A 23,466-nucleotide genomic window follows, 5' to 3' on the forward strand; every position below is an offset into this window, starting at 1 on the left:
TGCTTCCAGAGAGAGAGAGAGAGAGAGAGAGAGAGAGAGAGAGAGAGAGAGAATTTAAGGAATTAGCTTACGAAATTATGGAGAACTTGGCTCACATGGTAATGCAGGCTGAGTCCCATATTATGCTGTCTACAAGTTGGAGACCTAGAATAACCGCGGTATGATGCATTCCAAATCTGTAGATCTAATCAGTAGAGGAGATGTTCATGTAAATCCTAGGCCAAGGGCAGGAAAAGTCAAGATGTTCTATCGGCAAGCTAGAAGAAAAAAGGATGAATTCTTCCTTCCTAATCAGGTTCTCAAGGGTTTAGATAATGGTTATCCATACTGAAGAGGGCAATCTGTGAAGTCTATTGCTTCAAATGCTACTAATCTTATCTTCATAAATAATGTTTAAACAATGTTTAAACAGATATCCAGGAACCCTTTGATCCAGTCAAGATAACATATAAGGTCAACTATCACATTCATATTAGAGGCATGCGTTTATAACTAGTTAGAGAGAGAGAGAGAGAGAGAGAGAGAGGTTTAAAATTTTCAGACTACCAAAAAAATATACCAGCTATGGCTCACAGACTCTATATTTTGCCAAAATTCATGTATTTGACATATATTTTAAAGAGTTATACCATGTTCAAAGCACTTTGAAAGTAAAAAGTGAAAAAAAAATAGGTTATTTCCAGACTGATCCAGGAAACCACTTGGCAGGGGTACTCCTTTGTAGTTCTAGAAAGTTCCCTTCATCATTGCAAATAGAATTACTCAGTCTCTTGGTCAATGTAGTAAAGGCTTTGTCAGGAGCCTGTGGTGCAATTAGGAAATGGTAGAACCTTCAGAAGGTGAGGCCTAGTGGAAGAAAGTTAGGTCATTGAGGATATGCCCTTGAAGGACATATTGAGACCCCAGACTCTTTCTCTCTCTCCTTTGATTGCCAGCTGCCACAAGGTGAATAGACCTCCTCTGCTACATGTTTCTTCCATGATGCACTCTGCTGCCATAGGCCCAAAGCAGCAGGGCCAAGCGTTCATGATTTGAAACTGTGAGTGAAAATAAACCTTTCCTCCTTTTAAGTTGATTTCTCTCAAGTACTTGTTGTAGTTTCAGAAAGTTGACTAGCACACTTTGGATCTGTTTTAAATTTCTCATTGCTGCTTTAACAAATCACTCCAAATCTAGTGGTGTAAGACAATACAAATTGATGATCATAGAGTCCTAGAGGCCAGAAATCTACATGGGCTAAAATCAAGGTATCAATAGGGTTGGGTTCCTTTCTGGAGGCTTCAGGGGGAAATATGCCCCCTTGTCTTTTCCATCTTGTAGAAGCTGCCTGCCTGCATCTGTATTCTTTGTCTCATGGATGGACTCCTTCTATCTTCAAAGCAAATGACTGACCCCCAAATGTCTCACTTAACTGCTCTGAATCTGGCTCTCCTGCATCCCTCTTTATCATGTAAGGACCCCTGCCATTACATCGGACCCACATGGTACTCCAAGGTAATCTTAATTTAAGTCAACTGATTAGCAACCTTAATTCTACTGCAACTGTAATTCTATTTTGTCAGGTTGTAACATAATTGCAGGTTGCTGGGAATAGATGGTGGATATCTTTGGGGACCTAATGTTCTGCCTTCCACAAGGTCTAATGTAGTCATACTATTCACTAGAAATTATATACGATGTGAATGATTATTTATTACTATTTATTATGAAAATAAAACTATAGAGGATTGGAGTGGTTCAGAAAGCCCATATTGGCTGGTCAGTGCTTTCTGTCCCTATAGGCAAATTGACACAGAAAACCTATATTTTTAAATAAAGATATATGGCTTGGTGATTATGGAATCAAAGCATTAAATGAAGCTGAATGCCTTTAAATGTTGGCAAAACGAATGGATGAGAGAGAAACTGATGACTGTATCTATCTACATTATAGAGATTTAACTTTAAAGGCTACCATGCAATGAGTGAAATATCAGATAAGTGACCAGTATCTATTGGTATTAATGGAAATTGTGCATGAATAAAGTTTTTGAACTATGGAAATTTAATATCAAGAAATTATTGGCATTTTGTCATTGCTGATAATTTATGGAGAACTGCATTTTGTTCTTATTGCTTTGCAGCAAACTCTGAATCAATGAGACCACTTTTCTTTCATATCTCTGAAGAGGACCAGCAGGGCTTTGAGTCACCTGGGGGCAGTTAAAGGACCTATGGATTTAGCTTAACTGCATCTCTATGGCATGGTAAGCAGACAAATAGGAGTTGCCCAAGTGGGAACTTTGTGTTTGTATGTTTTGATGAGAAGGTGAATGAGGACAGGGGGTAGAGACAGACCATCCAAAACATTTAGATTTTGAGAAACTGAACTCCCAAGGGCCTGGTGAAGGATCCCTATCTCCACAATTGGCACACAGTGATGGAACTGTCCGGTTAAAACAGATCTTAACAATGGGAATTTCTGTGGCGACTATGACTGAACAGAGATTAGAAACCTTTCTGCAGATGTTACATAAGCACAGGAGCCCTTGGGAAACTCTGGGGAGTGGGTGGAGGCTCTCCAACCCAAGAGATGATTTCTGGCCACCTATTTATGTAAGGGTACCAAGTCACCTTACTTTGATTTAGAAAAAAAATTTAGAAAAATTAGTTTATCAGAGTCCCATAATAAAATTCATACCAGCCCTCTCGGATTTTACTATGTTTCAGCCTTTCCTTAGGAAACAGTCCACATGGAAGGCTGGAAGGCTGCCACGCAATGAGTGAAGTGTCAGGCATGAGACACCAACATCAGGGTCACAGCCAGCTGGGGAATGTGGAGAATGTAAGAGGGTCGGTGGGTCCCAGGGGCAAAGGTGGGGAGAGAAAGGTGGAGCCTGTTCTCAGAGCTGTAGATGGCCGCTCTAGACCTTAGGGTAACTGAGGCAGGGGTGAGAGAAGAAATGGAAAATGGAGCTCAGATCATAGTAAGGAACACTTTAAATGCTAGACCAAGACACAGAATTTTGGACATATTCTTGTTTCTAAACATTGGCTAATCTGAGCTTAATGACTTATTTTTTTTTTTTTTTTTGTAGGAGGGTGTTCAAATCACACCCCACAAACCACATGAGCAATTACAAACATTTATAAAACTTTTTCTCCTTTTTGTTTTTTCTTACATTGCTGGGATGGACCCAGGCACACACATGCTGGGTCAGTGCTCTACCACTGAGCTTCACTCCCATTGCAGGTTTTAGTTCTAATGACAGATTACTGTTGAACTCATGTGGGATGTCAAAATCTTCTATGGACTGCATATTTAATCATAAAACTAGACCTCAAAACAGGGGCAGCTTCTGGCTCTACTAGTCCAGCTAAAAACATCTTCCAAGAGGAAGAGTGGAAACTAGAAACCATATAATGAAGACAGAAGAGGAAGGACTGAAGGACAAAGTTTACCTGTTATCTGTCAAACCAAGAGCTCAAAGCCCTCATTATCTCCAGAATAGTTGATCCTGGAGATCAGTGTTGTCCTGAAGTTGTATGGAGGGTTACTTTTGGCTGGCTAAAAGCAAATAGTGTTTTGCCATTGGTCTATAATCCTTTCATTTTAACTTTTTCCATCTCTTAGTGTTTAAAAGCCTCTCTCAGGGCATGGCTTCTTTGAATATGCGCCTCAAGCCCCAAGCTGCTTATTATCAGCAGTAGCACCTCTAATAGACGGCAAAATAAGGAAGATTAGTAACATTCAAGAAAAGATTTGTCTGTCAGACACACACATGTAACCCAGTGACTTGGGAGGCTGAGGCAGGAGGATTACAATGTGACGTCAGCCTCAGCAGTTTAGTAAGACCCTGTCTCAATACTAAAAAAATAAAAAGTGCTCAGTGGTACAGTGCCTCAAGCACTCTACCACTGAGCTCCAGCTCCAGCCCATGTGTTTGTTTTTATTGTGAGAAAGTAAACATAACATAAAACTTACTGGTTTTACTACTGAACAGTGTACAATTCAGGGGTCTTGAGTATGTTTATGATATTGCACAACCATCACCATACCCTTTTCCAGAACTTTTTCATCATTCTAAACAGAAACTTGGTACCCATTAAAACGACTCATTATCCCCATCCTCATCACCCCACCCTCCCCAGTAATCTTTGTTTTACTTTGTCTCTCTGACTTTTGTCTATTCTGGGTTCCTCATTTAAGTGGAAACACAAACATTTGTCCTTTTGCAGAAAAGGGATGTTAAAGGCAGGCAGCTAGGAGGCAAAGAAACAGACAAGCCAAACACAGCTTCCCTCCTCTGGTTCTTTTCCTCACTGATGCATGACATCTTGGCCTCCTTTCCATGCAGGACCATTGTGCCTTCTTCCGGGGACGTCTGTGTTTGAAGACACCATTAGGCTCCTTCTGGTAGCTTATTGTGCTGTTGGTTTCATCTCATTTCCTTCCTTTTTTCTACAGACTAATTTCCCCATTGCTGACTCTGTCAGCTGAGTTCAAACCCAGGGTCAAAGCTCTGCTCACAGCACAAATGGTTTCTTGTGAGGCCTGCCTGGATGCAGGGGATGGGGGCAGCTGCCAGGCTTTCTGTCTTCTATGAGGTTGTCCTGGCCACAAGGGAACTTTGTGTGTCTCCAACTGGTGTTGGGCATGAGCCCAGCTAGGCTAGCTAACATGGTGAGTGGTCCCTGGCACTCTTAGGGCTTTCAAGTTCAAGGTCTTGGAGGGCACTATGACCTTGAAGTTGACCTTCCCCCATGAGAACTGCCCCTCTCCCCCGTGCTTTTCCTGGGTGGTGCTCAGTTTGTAATTTTCAGTGACTTTTTGAGAATAAACCAGTAAGTAGTCTTGGAAAGCCACCCCTCAGCTTTTAAGTATTTGGGAAATACTACTTGAGATCCCAGATGGGACAATATAAGCAGATTTCTAGTGAGTATTCCTAAGTTTACAAATCTAGTTTTGAACTTTCCATCTTAGTTCTAGAGATACTCTTTCAGAATTTGAACCTCCTTTGTGACTAGATGGTGATTATACATTCTCAAATTTATTAGGATGACTACATATTAGCACACAGGCCAACGTTGTAGCAATTTTGGCAAAAGTGATTTCACAGTGACACCGGAGGGGACTGACCCAATCCTATCATTTTGATCCAAAATTTCCTAGTCATCCTCCTGCCTTAGCTTCCCTAGTTGATGGGATTATAAACATGTGTCACTGTTCTTGGCAATTGTTATTATTATTATCATCTGTGTGGGGCTAGAGATTGAGCCCAGGGCTTGCTAGGCTTGTTCTATTATTGAACTATATTCCCAAGCCCTAGAATGCTTTTCTTGACTAGGACTATGTCTATTCTACTACCTAGTACAGTCCCCCTGGGGACTGGGATTGAACTCAGGGCCTATGCATGCTTAGCATGCACTTCACCATGAGGTATGCCCCCAGCCCCCAGCACATTTGCTTTTGTTTTGACAAGTAGACTCACTGGTTACCTTTGGCTACATTTGTTTTTATTTTGAGATCCTTTCTCCTTATTACTCTTTCCTTTTAAATATTCCTTAAACAAGCTCCTGCTTAGCCTCTTTATCTCATTGCTTCTCTGCTCTTGTGGTGGCGTGGGCTTTAGTGTCAGACATCTCTGCCTTCAAAGCCTGACTGTGTTACCTACTAGCTGAGTGACCTTGGGCAGGTTACTTAGCCTCTAAGCCACAGATCCCTCATTTGTGAAATGGAAGCCATGGTTTGTTAGTGTCTGGAGTATTTACAGCGGTAGAGCACTTTCTCCTGCTTAAAAGCTCTTCTCAGGTGGCAGTCAGGGGATATGCATTCCTGAGGGAGAACCCCCCAGGAATTGTTTCAGGTCTCGGCCTGTCTAGGCCCCCGAAAAACGGAAGGGGGAGGCCGTGATTGGCAGCTAGTATTCACCCGATTTTGTCATAGTGACTTCTAACTTCTGAGAAGGCAGCGATTAGTTAAGGCTCCTTAATCACTCCATGCCAGGATGTGCCAGGGAGTGGTCAAGAGCAATGCTCAAAATACCAGGGTTTTGGTTTCATTATCTGGAAACGAGAAAGGGCAGAGATAAGGAACCAGGGAGAGTGTCACAGAGTTTGGTTTTACCAAGCAAGCAGAAGGGGCTCTTCTAAGAGAGCCAAGGCCATTAGGCTTGCAGGTGGCTCTGAGATCCTTTCCCTAGAGGAGTTAGGGGACTTGGACAGCGCGCTAAGCCTCCTGGAGGCGGAGGGACGCCTTGCGCGCACTCCTACTGTCAGGCAGGGTTGTTTCTGTTTTCAAAAAAATAAATATTAAAAATTCTCTCTCTCTCACTCTCTCTCCTCTCTCACTCTCTCTTTAAAAAAAAAAAAAAAAACTTTCGTTATGCGCTGGCAGCTTTTCTCAGTTCCATCAAGATCGCAGAGCTAACTAGGGCCCTACTGTGACGGTAGTCCAAACTCTCGCTGCAAGAGGGCAAGGTGCCGATTAAGTTGGATAGATGCTGACGACCAAGTTCTCGGTCGGGCTTCAGACGGAGAAGCCAGAAGAGGTCTGAATGCTGCAGCTCGATGTTCCGGGTGAGTCGTCGGTGTCTGGGGGCCCTTTGATTTCATTACAAACGACTCGTTCTTCATTTCAAACATTTGAACCGAATGCTAAATTCTGCGGTTTACAGCAGCTGGGGCTGGGAACTCATTTCTGCCGGACCCCCTATTTCGACCCCTGGAGGCGCAGCTGCGTCTGGTCCCTCAGGAGGGCAGAGCGTGATTTCCGGGGGGGGGGGGGGAGGACGGGAAGAGGGGCGCACAGGTGCTTCCTGCGGCCCCGCGGCGTAGCGCATGGCTGGGGGCGCGAGGCGCGGGGGTGGGGCGCGGGGAGCCCATGTGCCCTCCGGCTTGGCTGCACCTCCCTGCGTGCAGCAGGCTCCGCGGCGGCTCTTCGCTTCCTTGGGATTGCTGCTGCGGCCCCGAAGGAGACACGAAGGTGGCGGGAGCGAGGCGGCGTCCCGGCGTCGCTCCGTCTCCCTGCCGCCCTGGGCGACGCTGTGACCGCTGAAGGATGTCAGGAGCCGAGCCAGCGAGGACCTGACGCGCAGCGCTCATTTGGCGCAGCTTTCCGGGGCCTGGGTGAGGCGAGCCGAGCAGGGATGCTTGGCAGGAGGGGGATGGAGAGGCCGCGGAGGAGGTGGGGTGGCGGGAGGGGCGCCTGCGAGCCTTGTGCGGAGCCGAGACCTGGGAATTCAGGCTGGGCCGGAGCAGCGGCGGGGGCCCTTTGGAAGGGGACCCTCGCTGAGAGGTAGATTTTTGCGGCGATGACTTTGCGAAGCGAGGGCGACCCTGTGCGTGGCTTGGGTCGGGAAAGGGCAGCAGTAGGAGTCCAGCCTCAGGATTCCTTTTGGCAGGGAGCCTCAGTGAGTGCGAAGCCCGCGCCCTGCGTGGTCCCGGGCGCTGTCCTCCCGGCGCCGTGGATTTTCTCGGCTTCCCCAGGAGACAGCCAAAGGCCTGGGGATGACCCCCAATCCACTCTCAAACCCCTGAATAGGCGATGGCAGCAAGACATACTGTGACTTAACCCCGAGCTAGGTTGGAGTATGAAGACTGGCATATTGTTGGGTCAGACAGCCCCACGTGAAACCCACCTGCTGAGATTGCAGCCTGGAAAGGGAACTACTGTTTTTACCCCCACCCCTGGGAGGGGGTTCGCTGTGAATTCCATCAGCTTGTATGAAGTAGAGAACCTTCAGAGGAGGGGTTATTTTGCCCTAAATTCGAATTAAGAGCTAAAGGAAAGAATATACGCAGGCAGCTTGTACTGTGTTATTTACAATGGAATTTGGAAGGATGTCTGAATTGAGATGTAGTGGGAAGAGCCAAGGACTGAGAATTGGCCAATTTGGGTTCCTTACACCCAGTCCTAAAGCCTGATAGCCTTGAGGTCTTGATATGTCAAGAAATGTCCTAGAAATTTAGTTCCCTGCGAGAGGTGAGGGAGGATCCTCCTGCTCTGCCTTACTGGGGAGTTGAAAGATAAATAGACTGGAGGGAGAGAGATTATTTGAAAGTATGAAGTGTGGTCCACATCTCTCTCCTTCAGGCTTCCAACACAACCTTGTCTTGAGAAAGGTTAAAGGCAATGACTTCATGGTAACACTGGGGTTTTCATAATTACCCAAGTGTGAGAGAGCATGTTTCTCCATGGCTTCAAGTTCAAGTATGAAAATACTTCCACCTGAAACTGCTCATCACAGTGTGACATCAGAAGACAGGAACTTTGCTTTTTTCGTCAACTTCCTTAGGAACTATACCAAGTAGGTGAGATGTTAGGATCCTTGCTGAAAATTAAGGGTCTAACCCTGATGTTTAAATATGATTAGATATAGTCTTCATGTAACAATTAAACTCTGAACATGTTGGCTTTCTGAGCTCTTGTTTTCTGACACAGGGAAAATTCTATCATGAGAAACATTCAAGGGTAAGCATTTTCATTAGTCTTTAGAAGATAAGAGAAGAGCTAAGAAAAGAATGAACACATTGCTTGCAGACACACCCTACAATCCCCCATGCCCCACCCCACCCCAAAATTGGAAGGTGCTCAGATAATAGCCCTGACAAATTTGAATAGTTTCCTTTGTTACTGAATCTAGATTAATTTTTCTAAGTGAAAAGAAGAGATTCACATGGTTGGTTGTGTTATCATTAAAAATTTAAGCTTTTCTTCCTAAGTATGTGTGTTCTGCCTTCCAGAGATATTAAGTTTAAGCAATCCTAGTGCCTCTAAGTTTTATTGTACTTTTTCATGGTACCTAATCAGATCTTTGATTTTTCTATTGTAATTTAAAAGAGTTAAAAGATGACTCAGTCAAGAGGTTGAGAAATAAAACTAGGCCTACTTAGATGTGCTCTTACACTAAACTTGTATGTAAGTCTTTATGCAATAATAATGCTGGTGATATTAAAGTTAATTTTTATAGAACATTGTGTACCAGACTGAGATACACATGCTACAGTTCATTTGGTTCTCACAATAATTTTATAACATTTGAAGCACAGAGAGGTTAAGTGCTTAAGGTCACATGGCTAATGAATGATTTATCTAGATTGGCATAAAACTATTTTTATTATTTTTTGTGTGTCTGGAGCTCAAACCCAGGGTCTTGTGCATGCCAGGCAAGCACTGTACCACTAAAATACACCCCTAGCTCTTGGCCCTTGACATAAAATTATGAATTGGATTGGGATTGGTGTTTGTGTGTCTGTGGGCGCGAGCGCCCATGTTCTAATTTCCATACTGGGTTTTATTCCACATGGAGAGGTGTATGTAGGATATGACCAGGGACTCTGGAGTAAGGGCACCCTGAGCAGTCCATTGAGTGACCGTAATTGTCACTTTTTCTGGGTCTCCATTTTCCGATCTACAAAATAGTGGTAATAGTCTCATAATGAATGAATGCTTTATTTTTACTGAAATATGAAGTAAGAACTGAGAAGAAAAATTCTCAGAATGTAAAACAAAGTTTTGGAATTCAAGTGGTCTAGTCAGCTGTATCTTGAAGCTGGAAAATGGCAAATAAAAGCTGACAAGCTATACCTTTAATATGATTTACTTAACACTTAGGTAGAAAATCGCCTTTTTAAAAATAATGCTTGAACTCTGGTATTGGATCCTTAGTTTGACACTTATTAAAAGATAATTCTATATGTTAGATCTCTTTGTTTTGTTTCGGCAGTAACATTGAAAAGCATGCCTGGTTGATAGGTGCTTTTCTTTAGTTTATGTTAGATGATGGATGGTGAAAATTGGAAGGTGGAGATATTTTTTCTCCTTATGCTTTTTCACTTTTTTTTTTTTAATTCTAACAAGTTCCAGTGGACCTGAAAACCGAGTTCTGAAAATATATGCAGGGGTATTTCCTTATTCTCTTTATTTATAAATTACTTTTACAAGACAGCTTTTGAGATGGCTGCTTTAAAGACTATTTTAAAATATGGTTCACTTATCAAGTCATTTGAATTAACCTATTACCTATACAAAAATCTGGATGGGGGTGGGATTTCACTCTTAAACTTTTGATTTTTGGACATTCAGGCTCAGGGAAGTCAATGTTAATGTCTGACATTCAAGGCATCCTGCTCATGCTTGGTGAATACTGGTATTTTGGAGAGATGTTTGGATCATCAGATTTAAAGGTCTTCCCTTCACCCCTCTGCCTGAGGAATTGAAGCTAAATGAGCTTAGTTTGGCCCTTCTGGGTCTTGCTCATTTGAAAATAGTCTCTCAAGTAGGCTGGCTATGTGCCTTAGTACTAAGGACCAATTTGTTATTATCTTCAAATATCTTCTGTGAGAACAAAGACGAGTTTTCTTGCTGTTTTTCCAAACAATGCCCCTTGAACTTGTGGGCTTTGCTCACATATCAACTGCTTCTTAATCAAGATGCCTGTAATAGTCTTTACCTTATCCTCATCCTCCGGCTCCCTTTTGAAGATTGCTATTTAGAAACCAAAAGAGTTCATTTTTTTGTTGAGGGCTGGGCTTGGTTGGTACTAATTTGAAACATTTTGAAGGGTTCTGACCTAATCAAGGGATAAGTAAATGTGTTAGAGTGTGTGGAAAATTTAGAACAGTGCCTGGCACAAAGTAAATGTCACAGAAATGTTAGTTCTAAACTGATGAGGAGGAAGTGTGGGAAGATGAGTGCTGTAGAGAAAAATAGGGCAGTAAATGGGTGTAGCATATACCTGTAAGGATGTAGTTTTGAAAAGCGTAATGGGAAAATCTCAATCTGCAGATAGCATTTGAATAAAGACCCAGCAGTGAGTATGAACAGAGAGGTACAATGGTATCCAGGTGGAAGGAGGTCAGAGGGGTCACATTGGGGCACATGGACACATGTAGCAAGTGTTACAAGTTTTAAATAACTTTTCTTATGGAAAATTTCAAACTCTCTCCCTTCTCCCAACTTCAACAATTTTCAACATGGCCAATTGTGTACCATTCACATCTCATTCCTTACTGGCATTGTTTTATAGGATATTCAAGAAATTCTGCCAACTACTTCTAAATTGTTCTGCTTATATTTCTAAAAGACAGGCATTTAGCAATACATAACCACAACACTTAACGTCTTTGGCCTTGTTTCCCATCTGAAAGTCAGACCATAGAGCTTCCCCTATGGTGGTGGTGGTTGTAGCTTGTAGCCATTGCACTGATGATGTTGTCTTTACCAGCTGTTGAGGTGCTTTTCTTTTTCTAGATAGTTCGGTGGAAATTTCACTTTTACTTCCTCTCTCCTCTCCATACCAATTTTAGACCTTTATTTAGCTTTCCCTTTTAAGAACTCTCCCCTCCTCTTAGCTTTCTCCCATCCTTTTGGTATTTTTGTTCATAGCCCAGTTTGTACCTGGTGCTTCTTTGCCTCATGTAGCCCCTGGAACACCAGCTCCCTCTAGATTCCCTAGGTCTTTTTGAAGAGAGGTGAACGCTTCTCCCATTTCATTTTTAAAAATAGCATTATTGAGATTGAGATAGAATTCACATGCCATATCATTTAGTGTGCAGGTCTGTGATGTTTAGGGTATCCACCAAGGGATGCCACTATTGTTTTCAGAACATTTTCATCTCCTCAAAAAGAAACCTGGTGCCCTTTAGCTATTCTGATCCCTTCCTCCTGCTGTAAGTAACCACTAATCTACTCCCTGTCTCTATGGAATTGCCTATTCTGGATGATTTATATAAATACATGCAAATACAGTGTCTTTTGTGACCAGCTCCTTTCACTTTGCATAGTGTTTTCAGTGCTCATCCATGTCAGCATAAATCAGTACTTTTTTTTTTTTTTGATACCAGGGATTGAACCCAGGGGCGCTTAACCACTGAGCCACATCCCCAGCACCACCCCTCCCCCACATACTTTTAAAATATATTTTATTTAGAGACAGGTCTCACTGAGTTGTTTAGGGCCTCACTGAGTTGCTGAGGCTGGCTTTGAACTTGTGATCCTTCTGCCCCAGCCTCCTGAGCTACTGAGGTTATAGGTGTGTACCACTGTGCCCAGCAGTACTTCATTTTTATTATGGCTGAATAACATTCCATTATATGGATTTAGCACAGTGTTTACCATTCATTGGCTGGTGGACTTTTGGGTAGTTTCCACTTTTGGGTTATAATGAGTAATGCTGCTATAATACTCAGGGTTAAGTTTTTTTGTGAACATATATTCTCATATCTCTTAGCTATATACCCATGAGTGGAGTTACTAGATCAAGTAACAGCTGTATGTTAACTATTGGAACTGCCAGATATTTTATGGCTTCTCATTTATTTTGCCCATACATAGAAATCTAGTCATCTTTTAAGTGCAGGTACTACTCTTACTCTGTGTACATTTCTGGATTAGTACCTATTTTTCAAAGTCTGTTATCTAATTATGTTTGTTATGGTTTAGATGTCAGGTGTCTCCCAAAAGCTCATGTGTGAGACAATGCAGGAATGTTCAGAGGTGAGATAGGTAGGTTATGAGAGGTGTACCCTAACTGATGGCTTAATCCACTGATATGGATTAACTGGGTGATAACTATGGACAGGTAGGGTGTGGCTAAAGGAGGTAGTCACTAAGAGGTGTACCTTTTTTTGGCTATATATTTTGTCCCTGATGGGCAGAGCCCTCTCTCTGCTTTCCTCTCCCATGCCCTTTCACCCTGATGTTCAGCCTTACCTTGAGCCCAGAGCTGTTGAGTCGGATCTATGGGCTGAGACTAATACAAACATGAGCCAAATAAACTTTTCCTCCTCTAAAATGTTCTCATCAGGCTTTTTGGTGTCAGCTGTTGTTTGTTTACTTTTTTTTGGTGTGTGTGTGTGTGTGTGTGTGTGTGTGTGTCTCTCTCTCTCTCTCTCTCTAAGATTTTTAAGTAGAACATGAATTGAGCAGTGGATCCCAAAGTGGAAGGTATATACCTTGGCAGAGAGTTCATTGGAAAGTAAGAACAAAATACTATTTCATACATGGTTTAAAATTGTGTCGTATCTTAAAATAGCTGTAAATGTATGAGATTTGTAAATATTCTTATATTAAGAATATTTGTAAATATTCTTAAATATTGAAAGTTTTTGTTTTTATACAAATAGGATGGAAGAATCATAAAATCTTAGGGGCAACTATTACAGATAGTGAATTCAAATATACTTTTTATAGTTGTGTGTGTGCGTGCGAGATGGGGTCTTATTCTGTTGCCTAGGCTGGCCTTTGACCCCTGCAGTTCAAGTGATCCTCCTGCTTCAGCCTCCCAGGGCTGCAGACCATAGTCAGCAGGCACCACCGCAGCCAGCCAACTGTGTAGTTCTTAATCCTATGTGTTGTGACCAATCTGATAGAAATTTCTTAAAATTACTTTGCTAATGAAATTGAAGATAATCTTGAATTTTAGCCCACATGCAACACATGAGTTCCAGGGAAAGAGCAATGAATCAGGTGCCAGACTTGTCTTTTTGTCCTACTTCTGCTAATTACTAATGGTGAAACTTTGGCAAGTTCCTTAGTGGTCTCCATTTCACTTCTCATATGGGCATTATCACCTGCAGTATTGTGAGTTTTCATTGTGCAGAATGAAAGTGGTAAGTATGATCCATGCAGTGACCACAGGAAGTTAGTCATTTGTGTGTCTTAAGCAACCTGTGGTTAAGTAAAATATTTACTTTTCTCCAATCTTTGTGTTTGTTGGGTCTCCTCTCCATACCCCACCCTACCTGTTGCTTTTAATTGCTTTCTGTTCTTCTGCATGTTCTTAACCTTCAAAGGTAAAGGTCTTTGCTGAAGACTAGATCAGTCAGGGGTCTCTGTGACGCTACCCAGCCACCATTGCAGTATGCACCGTGTCCTTCCTGCTGCCTTTGTTACAACACTGTTCATGTGTTGTGATGAAGTTGCAACCGTATGAAAATCAGCTTACCCCAATTCCTGGCTGCCATTGCGGAAGCTGTGAAGCCATGTTAGCGGGCATTTTAACGGTTTCTCTTTGACATAAATATGATGATTTTTATGCCTGTTGGCATCTTTGGGGATGTGAATCTTTGCTTAACGTCAAAGCATGAAGGGAAGTAGATCTAAAAAGGGATGGAAAGAGGTTATGAAGAGCTGTGTTAAAGAATCAACTCACATGCTTTGGTAAGATTTCCTTCTCTGATCACTTGCTTTTGTTTAGAAGTGGACATACTTAGCAAGATATCATAAAAATTGATTATAATGTATTTCATTGGTGAGGATATGGAGAAAAGGGGATCCCTTGTACACTGTTGAGGGGAATGTGACTTAGTGCATCTGTTATGGACTATGAAGTTCTCCTCACAAAATTGAAAATAAAACTACCAAACGATTTAGCAGTGATTCTAGATATATATATCTGAAGAGAATGAAATCAGTATTGCCAGAGACATCTGCGCTCCCATGTTCACTGCAGCAGTATTCACAGTAGCCAATATATGGAATCAACCTAAGTGTCCATCAACAAATGAATGAATAAAAACAACTTAGGATATATACAGTGTGGAATGCTGTTTAGCCTTAAAAAAGAAGGATATCTGTCATTTGTGACATGAGTAACCCTGGAGGACATTATGCCTAATGAAAAAAACTGACAGAAACACAAATACTACATGATTGCACTCATGTGTAGAATCTTTAAAACCTTGGACAGGTTACCAGGGGCTGAGGGAGGGAAAGGAATTGGAGAGATTCTGATCAAAAAGTACAAAACTTGGCTGGGGATACAGCTCAGTTGGCAGAGTGCTTGTCTTCCATGCACAAGGCCCTGGGTTCAATCCCCAGCACAACAACAAGAGTACAAAATTTTAGTTAGAAGGAATGAATTCCAGAGATTTGTTATATACCCAGGTGACTATAATTAATAACAGTGTATAATTGCTAAGGGTAGATTTTAAATGTTCTCACCACATGTATAAAAAATAGTGAGAACGCATATGTTAGCTCAAAGTCGTCATTTCATGATGTATACATATTTCAAAACATCGTCTTGTACACCATAAAAATATGCAATTTTTGTCAATTAATTTAGCATGTAACACGTGAGTTCCATGTGGCACATGCCTGTAATCCCAGCAACTCAGGAAGCCAAGGCAGGATGATCACAAGTTCTAGGCCAGCCTGGGCAATATACCAAGATCCCGTCTGAAAACAAAAATAAAAAGGACCGGGGATACACAAACAAAATTAATCATTTATTAATTTAAAAGTAAATTTTATCCTTTATTCTCAATACTTTTTTGTGATTTCTGTTCCATCATATCTTTTATTCTAAGGAAGTGGTTAGCATACATTTCAGGCCACATCTTGAATTTCCTCTTAAAAATGATATCTCTTCTTGAATTCCTTTCTTGGGCAACAGAAATAACCAACATAACCATGTTTAGGTGCCATTCATGAGTTTGCTCGTTCTCTCATTAAAACACTGAAAGACCCAATGACATTCCTCATAGAAATAGAAAAAGCAATCATGAAATTCATCTGGAAAAATAAGATACCCAGAATAGCTAACGCAATCCTTAGCAAAAAGAGTGAAGCAGGTGGCATCACTATACCAGACTTTAACTATACTACAGAGCTATAGTAACAAAAACAGCATAGTATTGGCACCTAAATAGACTTGTAGACCAATGGTTCAGAATAGAGGACACAGAGACAAACCCACATAAATATAGTTATTTTATATTAGACAAAAGTGCCAAAAATCATACATTGGAGAAAAGATAGCCTCTTCAACAAATGGTGCTGGGAAAACTGGAAATCTGTATGCAACAAATGAAATTAAACCCCTATCTCTCACCATGCACAAAACAGAGCAGAACAAGTACCTGCTTCTGAAAATCGCCTTTTGTGAGGAAGTCTGTTTTTACTCAAGGCATTTAGATCAATTCCATATATCTGAAGCATGCAAATAATGTCATTCTCTTTTAACTATTGACTTTAGTCTGTTAAAAAAATAAAACGCTGGGATTACTTGCCATTGAGATAGTACATTTTTCATGTGGTTTCACATCTATAATCATCTCCCCCTGCACACTCCACAAACAATAGGTGGTGTGCAGAAAATTAAGAGAACAAACCATGACTTATATAGCTTTATCTTCTAGGAAATAATGAGGTTGGACTAAGGTTGGAACTACTAAGGGAAAGCCAATAACAACAACAAAATGTTACAAGCAAAGATATTTACTAATGTATATTTATAATAGTGAAAACCTGGAAATAAATTTGTATCCATAGGGTCTGGCTAAGTAAATACTGTATACTATAGAAAATGATAAAGCAGTTACGAAGAATAAGTTATACCCTTTAGAGCCACTATTGAGAAAAACAGAAGGCAGGTTATAGAATATATCCAGTATGATCTTGTGTATGTTCTTAAAATAGATCTTTGGATCTGACTTAAGTATGCTAATCCATAGAAAAGGGTCAGGAAGAAATAAAATGGTTAACAATGTTATTTCTGAGAATGATGTAGGGTTGGTGGGGCTGGGTGTGATGGAAGCTCTTCCCTTTTTGCTCTAGGTTTCTGTATTTGGGGTTTTTTATGAAGACATAATCTTGGTTTCCTTTTATAATTACAAAATCTGAAAATACTGGAGAGAAATTGGAACACCAGGCGGAAATTGAGGTCAGGAGAAGGAAGATGAGGCACTTTGGGATAGTGAATTCTGGCAGTTGACATAGGTGCCCTCATCCTCTGATATTCTGTGAAATGGTGACTTGGGGCTTGACATAGGTGCCCTCATCCTGTGATATTTTGTAAATGGTGACTTGGGGCTTGTGCAATGTTTTCAGGAGATATATATGTATTTGTGTGTGCATGTGTGTATGTGTATATACACAAATGTGTGTGTGTGTGTGTATCTTTATCTGTATTACTCCAAAAGGAATGATCTAGAATACAGGGTTTGCAAATAAAGAAAACCCAAGAACTTTTAAGAACAATTTTCATATGTAGTTTCCTTGGGATATTTAAACTGTTATCCATATAAGCATTGGGTAAGAAAAAATTCATATCTGTAGGAAGCATGGATTCACTTCTATCCCTGTATGAATAATTCTTTTTTTAAAAAAAATGTGTTAGTTTTTTTCTGTTTTTTTTAACTTTTATTTAATTGTAGATGGACATAATACCTTTATTTATTTTTATGTGGTGCTGAGGCTTGAACCCAGTGCCTCACACATGCCAGGCAAGCACTACTGTACCACTGAGTTACAACCCCAGCCCTGTATGAATAATTTTTTCCCAATAATAGAAGAGTTGTTTCTACACAGAGATCTTCTGTCTACTGACTTAATTTCCACTTTGGTGGATGGTGTCATTTTGTCTGTAAATGTTAACTGAGCCCCGTAAGCAACTCTAGGTGTGGGGGATGCAAACTGGTGGAGAACAGACAAGGCCCTTGCTCTATTGGAGCTTCCCGTCAGGCAGGGGCAGAGGTGAGAAAAGACAGGAAGTGAGTCCTCCTGTGATGTGAACTAGACAGGGTGATGTGATAGGGAGAGAACAGGGAAATGCCTTTACATTGGCAGTTAGGAAAGACTTCTCTGAGGAAGTAAATTCAGAAACCATGGCATGCATGACAAGAGAGACCCAGATGTGAGTAATCATTTGGAGGAGGAGCATTTCAGGCAGAGGGAACTAGAGTCGTGGTGTCTCTGGGGTTCCAGAGCTTGCTGTGTGGTTAGGACTTACGGAGACCCGGTGAAGATATGTGAAAGTGGTCTGCAGGGACAGAATTATGTCAAGTCTTAAGGATGAGGTAAGGAGTATGATTTTGACCCAGATTTGATGGGAGGCTACTGGGGAATTTTATTTAGGAAAAGGAGCTGCCGGTTTAGATTTATGAAAGATCTCTCTGAATACCTTTAGCTATAGATGGGCAAGAAGAGAAGCAGGAAAGCCCAGTGGGAAGTATGGCTGGATGTCCAGGTGGAAGAAGAGTGACAGAAGAGGGTGGGAGCGTAGCTGACGGATTGCAGTTGGAGACCTAGCAGAGAGGAGAATCACAAGTGGGGCGTGTGTTTCCTGGGATGAGGAAAGCAGGGAGGAGCAGATTTTGGGGGGTAAATCAGTTTTATCGAGTTGAGATACCCTGGACAGATGTCAAGTAGGCAGTGGGATATGCCAGCCTGGAGTGGAGTGGAGATGTATGTAGTGATGCTATTTAATGCCCTGGAATTGACCCACCACTCGGCATGTGCTATACCACCCTTCATTTGGACTAGACTTATCTAGACCTACTTCTTTTGTCTCTAGGCTTTTCCTTTGCTGGAGTTACTTTTGCTGTTGAAGGTTGCTTTTAACTTCACAGTGCCAAGGACGGTGGGAAAACAGTAAAAAGAAACAGTTTGCCATACCTGTGATTAAAGTGATAGGAGTGCTTCTTATTTGTGCCATTCTCTAAGTTTTATTCATCAGATCATTTACTGAAGCTAAACACTGAGCTTAAAAGTGAGCAGTAAGCTGGGCACTGTGGCACACGTCTGTCATCCCAGCGGCTCTGGAGGCCGAGGCAGGAGGATGGTGAGTTCAAAGCTGGCCTCAGCAAAAGCAAGGCACTAATCAACTTATTGAGACCCTGTCTCTAAATAAAATACAAAATAGGGTTGGGGATGTGGCTCAGTGGCTCAGTGCCCTTGAGCTCAATCCCCAGTACTGAAGAAAAAAAGTGAGCAGTAGTTTTCTTATTTTTGTTATTGGAATAATTTTGATATGGAGTTTATTTTTACACTTTTTTTGGTTGATCTTTGTTGCTGCTTCAATTATTTTTATGGTTTACAAAATTTTGCAAACCAGTGTCAAGCCCTACAGGTTTGCTATGAATTTTATGGCTGATTTATTTTGTATTTTTTTTGACTTTGAGGAATTTACCTTGTTGTATAGAGCAAAGCACAAACTTAATTTTTTGGTTTTTGTCTCCTTGCAATACATGAAATCAAAACTGATCAAACTCTTACTTATCATGAATGATTCTTGCTCATTGCAGGCAAGCTCTTCAGACCTCCAGCTGGCCATGTGGTGAGTTCAGAGAACTGATCAGGGCGTACCACAGCCATCAGAGAATTCCTGTCTGTTCTGAACTGATTCACACCAGCTCCAAGCCTGGAAGGATGGTGTCACAGTCAATAGGCCGGCGGGATTCTCCTGCGGACCTCTGGGAAGGGATCAGTCATGACACTGGCAGCTCACCCAGTATCCTGGACACTGACCACCCTCTTTGCCAAGTAGATATCAGGGTCATGAGGCACAAAGCTGCCTGGATTAACCCCCTGTGTGTGCAGCAGCAAATGCCGGATTTACCCCTCCAGGTGCCAAAAGTGGGGACTAGGGGGAACCATTTTGTGATGGATGCTGCCTCCCCCTTGGGCCCTTCACCATCGTCTCTTGGGGGTCCCATGGCAGAGACCTCATTGTCTGAGAATTCTGTGGCCTCCAAGGGTTCAGGTGAAAAGAACAGTCACTTCTTCACCTCCACAGAAGAGCCAGAGTTGTTCCCAGCACCTTCTCAGCGAGTGTCTCTGCTCAAGAGCCCTGAGATTTTGGCCTCTTCCCCATGTCCTGAAACTGACAGTGCTGTTTTTGAGTCTTCCCACTTGACTGCTTCTGCTGATGAAGGTATTTAGTCAGTGACTTCCCTTATTCCCATCTGCTCACATGCTTGCTTCGTCTGGGTCAAAAGTCTGTCTGATGTCTTCCTTATAAGAAAAAAGTTCATGGGCTTCCACTTTGACCAGAAGCTGGTGCATTATCTTTTTTGACATTATCACCAGCACAGTCACCTGCATGGTCACAACAGGAGGATCAAGTATTTGCTTTCTTCTTAGTCATTTACAGCTTATTAAATTGTCTGCAAGTCAACTGTACTCTCAACTCAGTGTGGACTGCTTATTTTATTTTTAAATATTCATTATATTATGTTCATGCTTGGCCTTATGTTTCTATTAGAACCCTAGTGCAAATTGTCAGTGGGGGGGTTTTCCTTCAGAATAATTTTAAAGCCTGTTTGTCTGCCTGCTTCCTGCATGCCTGTTTGTATATTTCTCCCTAACAGGAACCCATTTTCCACCTTTCTCAAGAGTCGGGGTTTATTTGTTCTATTGGAAATGTTGGAAAAATCAAAGATGATGACGATCTTTAACACATCACTCATAACTTAAGAATAGATTTTGGATAGTTTTTCAATGTCTAGTTTTGAGATGAAAATCAAATTTGAACAAAATAATTCTCATTACAGGCCTTTTTTCTATCTTTTGCCCACCTGCCTGGATAGTTCTCAGGATAGAGATTTGCAGATTTGGGAATTGCAAAGTAAGAGTTTAGGTTGCTGATCTTATGGAGGCAAGCCCTTTCTCCCCCAAACATCACAGTGACAAATTACAAAGTATAACTGACTGAAGAAGATCTTTAGGGCCTAGTATACTCCTGCCCCAAACCATTTGTTGCATCCCTCTACACAAAGAAGTTCTAAAACTTAAAATTATCTTGTATTCTTGTCTTTCTCCTGAGAAAAATGGAGATGCTACAATCCCTTTTGTTCAAACATTGCTTTTGTCCAGCAATTCTTCCCAGTGACTCTAAAAACCATTCAGTGCTTTTAGAGTTTCTTAAATTTGGTAAAGGGTTTCATTCTCTGGAACTAAGAAGGAGAAATCCAGATGACCTGGTTCTTAACTCCATTTAGTATTGGGCAGCCAGAAGGAAAACAAGCATCAATCACCAGGACATGGACATTCTTAGGACCAGTGCATCTCAAATAACAGCAAGGGAGTTTTCTCTTTCCAGGAAATACCTGAGCATTTCCTGAGGCTGTAGGAAACAGTCCCCCACTTTATTTTATTTGAACAAGATCTGCACATGTACAGAAACCTTCACATTTTTTTCTTCTTAATGTTCTAATAGGTGTTAATCCCAGTTAAAGGGATGAGAAAATGCATGGCTGAGGCATAGCTAGTGAATAGAGAGCTGGAACTGGAATCCACTCTGATTCTTCTCTGTGCTGCTGCTTCTATATGTAGGGTCTGCACCTGTGGCCTGTGGGCTAAATTCTGCTGCCGCTTCCCTCCCGCCGCTGCCTCCTCTTCCTCCTCCTCCTCCTCCTCCTCCTCCTCCTCCTCCTCCTCCTCCCTGCCCCCCCAGGTGCACTCAACCACCGAGCTATATTTGCAGCCCCTTTTAGTTTCTAGTTTGGACAGGGTCTTGCAAAGTTGTTTAGAGCCTCACTTATTTGCTGAGGCTGGCCTTGAACTTGTGATTCTCCTCACTCACCCTCCCAAGTCACTGGAATTATACCTGTGCACAGCCTTGCCCTGCTAGCTTCCTGTTTTTATTTAAAAAAAAAAAGTTGTTTGGTCAATTGCTGCTTTCTTTTTACAGTGCCACAGATATCTTATAGCTCTCAAACCCTATACATTCATTTACCTAGTCCTTCACCGAAAAAGTTCACCAGCCCCAGATAGCCTTCCAAAGCCCAAAGGCCCCACCCATGCACCGGCCTCTTTCTTAAACATGAAGAAAGGCGTTTGAGTGTTCCTGCTGGCCTCTGTTTGTCATCTGTGGAAGTGCATAATCAGCAGGATATTTGCAGCCTTTTATTCTAATTTAGCAGGTTGGTTGGGACACTCAACACTTGTGGCTCTCACAGAAATGTTTGCTTTCAATGATGCAGGAAGAAAGTACATGACAGAAATGATGCTTGTTTGAGGTGGTCATTGCCAGGAATGGAGTGGCTAAGGGTGCAGGAACGGATGATTCAGCAGAAGGTAACTTCTGCACTTTCTTCTTGGTTTTACCTGGAGGAAGACTATTTTAGAGAAGCAATGCTGATCTTTTTCAGATGATTTTGTGTATGTAACAGGAAGTTTAGGGTCAATTGCAATAAGTCAAAGACGTGAACCCATCATTCTCATAGCCTGCTTCTGGAGTGTTTCTCCTCACTTTCTCCACCTCGTGTCTCCTCTCCTCTTTCTACCCTCTTTGTCTCATTGTTCTCCACTCCAAGCATTCTCCTGTGCTGTCTCTGAGGATTCTACCAGTTACTCCAGTCGCCTCCCATTAAGACAATATCTGCAAGTCCTGCCATCAGAAGATGCTGCTGTCCCCATTTATTTTACAATTATACTGGTTATATTTTATCTATCTATCTATCTATCTATGTATCTATCTATCTGCAGTACTTAAAACTTAAACCCTAGGATTGTTTTATTTTCTTAGCTTCTTTGAACTTCGTTTTCTCCTTTTTTAATGGCTTGCTATATTGCAGGTGCTGTTCAAATAAGGAGAAGAGCCATTTCTTTGAATTCCGTCTTACCAGAGGCATTTGTATTACCTGTTGACATAGAAAAGGTGAATGCTTTCTTCTTCTCCTGTTTATTTACTTATTTATTTATTGACTTTTCTAGTTGTAGATGGACAGCATACCTTTATTTTGTTTATTTTTATGTGGTGCTGTGGATGGAAACTAGTGCCTAGGCAAGCACTCTACCGCTGAGCTACAGCCCCAGTCCTCCTGCTTCTTCCTGACCACCCAGAGTCCTAGTCCATTAAGTAGTGCTGTTCTGATTTAAATCTGGAAACTCTACATGGATGAGGCATAGCAAATAGGTTTCATTTCAGTGTTTGATAGGTAGAGAATGCCAGGAGTACTCAGCAGAGGTATAGAGGCAGGGTCTGCTCAGCTGGGAAAATTTCCATGCTTGATGAATAATGTCAGTTGTGGGGTCACTACCAACAATAGGGTTTTTGTATCAGAACAAGTTCAACTTGCGTCATCTGTTGACTATTGTGGAGTAAATCTATGTCTCTAGATGATGGTTTATAAGCCATAGATGACCTGTAAACACCTGATTAAATAACACTATCTACATTAACTTCACTTCAATGGAGCTTTTTGATTTTTCAAATCTAATATACCCTCCATTAAAAAATGTTGATTTTTCTTGTGAATGTTTTCATTGATTTTTTTAATCTCTGCAGGAGAATGCCTACTTTTATATTGCTGATATGATTATATCAGCTATGGAGAAAATGAAGTATGACATCGTGAGTCAACAGAAGGCGGAGAGCTGGAGCATACAAGAAGCCAGTGGGTCCCTTGGGAGTGACCAAGTTGACTCCGAAATGACCATTTATACCAACCCAAAGCAAGAATCTGGGTCTTCCACTTCCTCTGACAGTGGCTATGAAGGCAAGTTGGGCAGATGTGAGAACCTTGATGCTGTGTTCTCCATACACTACTTCTCCCTTCTGAAATATGTTCATTTCTCAACCTTTTGTCCAAAATTTCTTGAGTAAACTATGTAAGCCTTACATCATTGCCATTTCGCCTTGGGATTGGTTATTATGCTCCATCCAATTTTCAGATTCTATTTTTTTTTTTTTTGTACTGGGGATCGAACCCAGGGCCTTCTACATGCAAGGCAAGCACTCTACCAACTGAGCTATA

The 23,466-nt window shown here is 41.7% G+C and overlaps 1 protein-coding gene across 1 annotated transcript in view; it reads left to right on the plus strand.

Annotated features, from left to right (window-relative positions):
* The first annotated feature begins 6,619 nt into the window (after positions 1–6,619).
* The window catches only part of RUBCNL (rubicon like autophagy enhancer), a 42,828-nt gene continuing 25,981 nt past the window's right edge, over positions 6,620–23,466 (plus strand). Inside the window, exons 1-4 of the mRNA XM_081278860.1 lie at positions 6,620–7,107; positions 19,012–19,640; positions 22,285–22,367; positions 22,998–23,208. Coding sequence (XP_081134986.1) covers positions 19,136–19,640; positions 22,285–22,367; positions 22,998–23,208 — 799 coding nt within the window. The 5' untranslated portion in view covers positions 6,620–7,107; positions 19,012–19,135. The remainder of the gene's footprint in view (positions 7,108–19,011; positions 19,641–22,284; positions 22,368–22,997; positions 23,209–23,466) is intronic.

Source organism: Spermophilus citellus (genome assembly GCF_964194105.1).
Source record: "Spermophilus citellus genome assembly, chromosome: 1".
In the NCBI taxonomy this organism is placed as follows: Eukaryota; Metazoa; Chordata; class Mammalia; order Rodentia; family Sciuridae; genus Spermophilus; species Spermophilus citellus.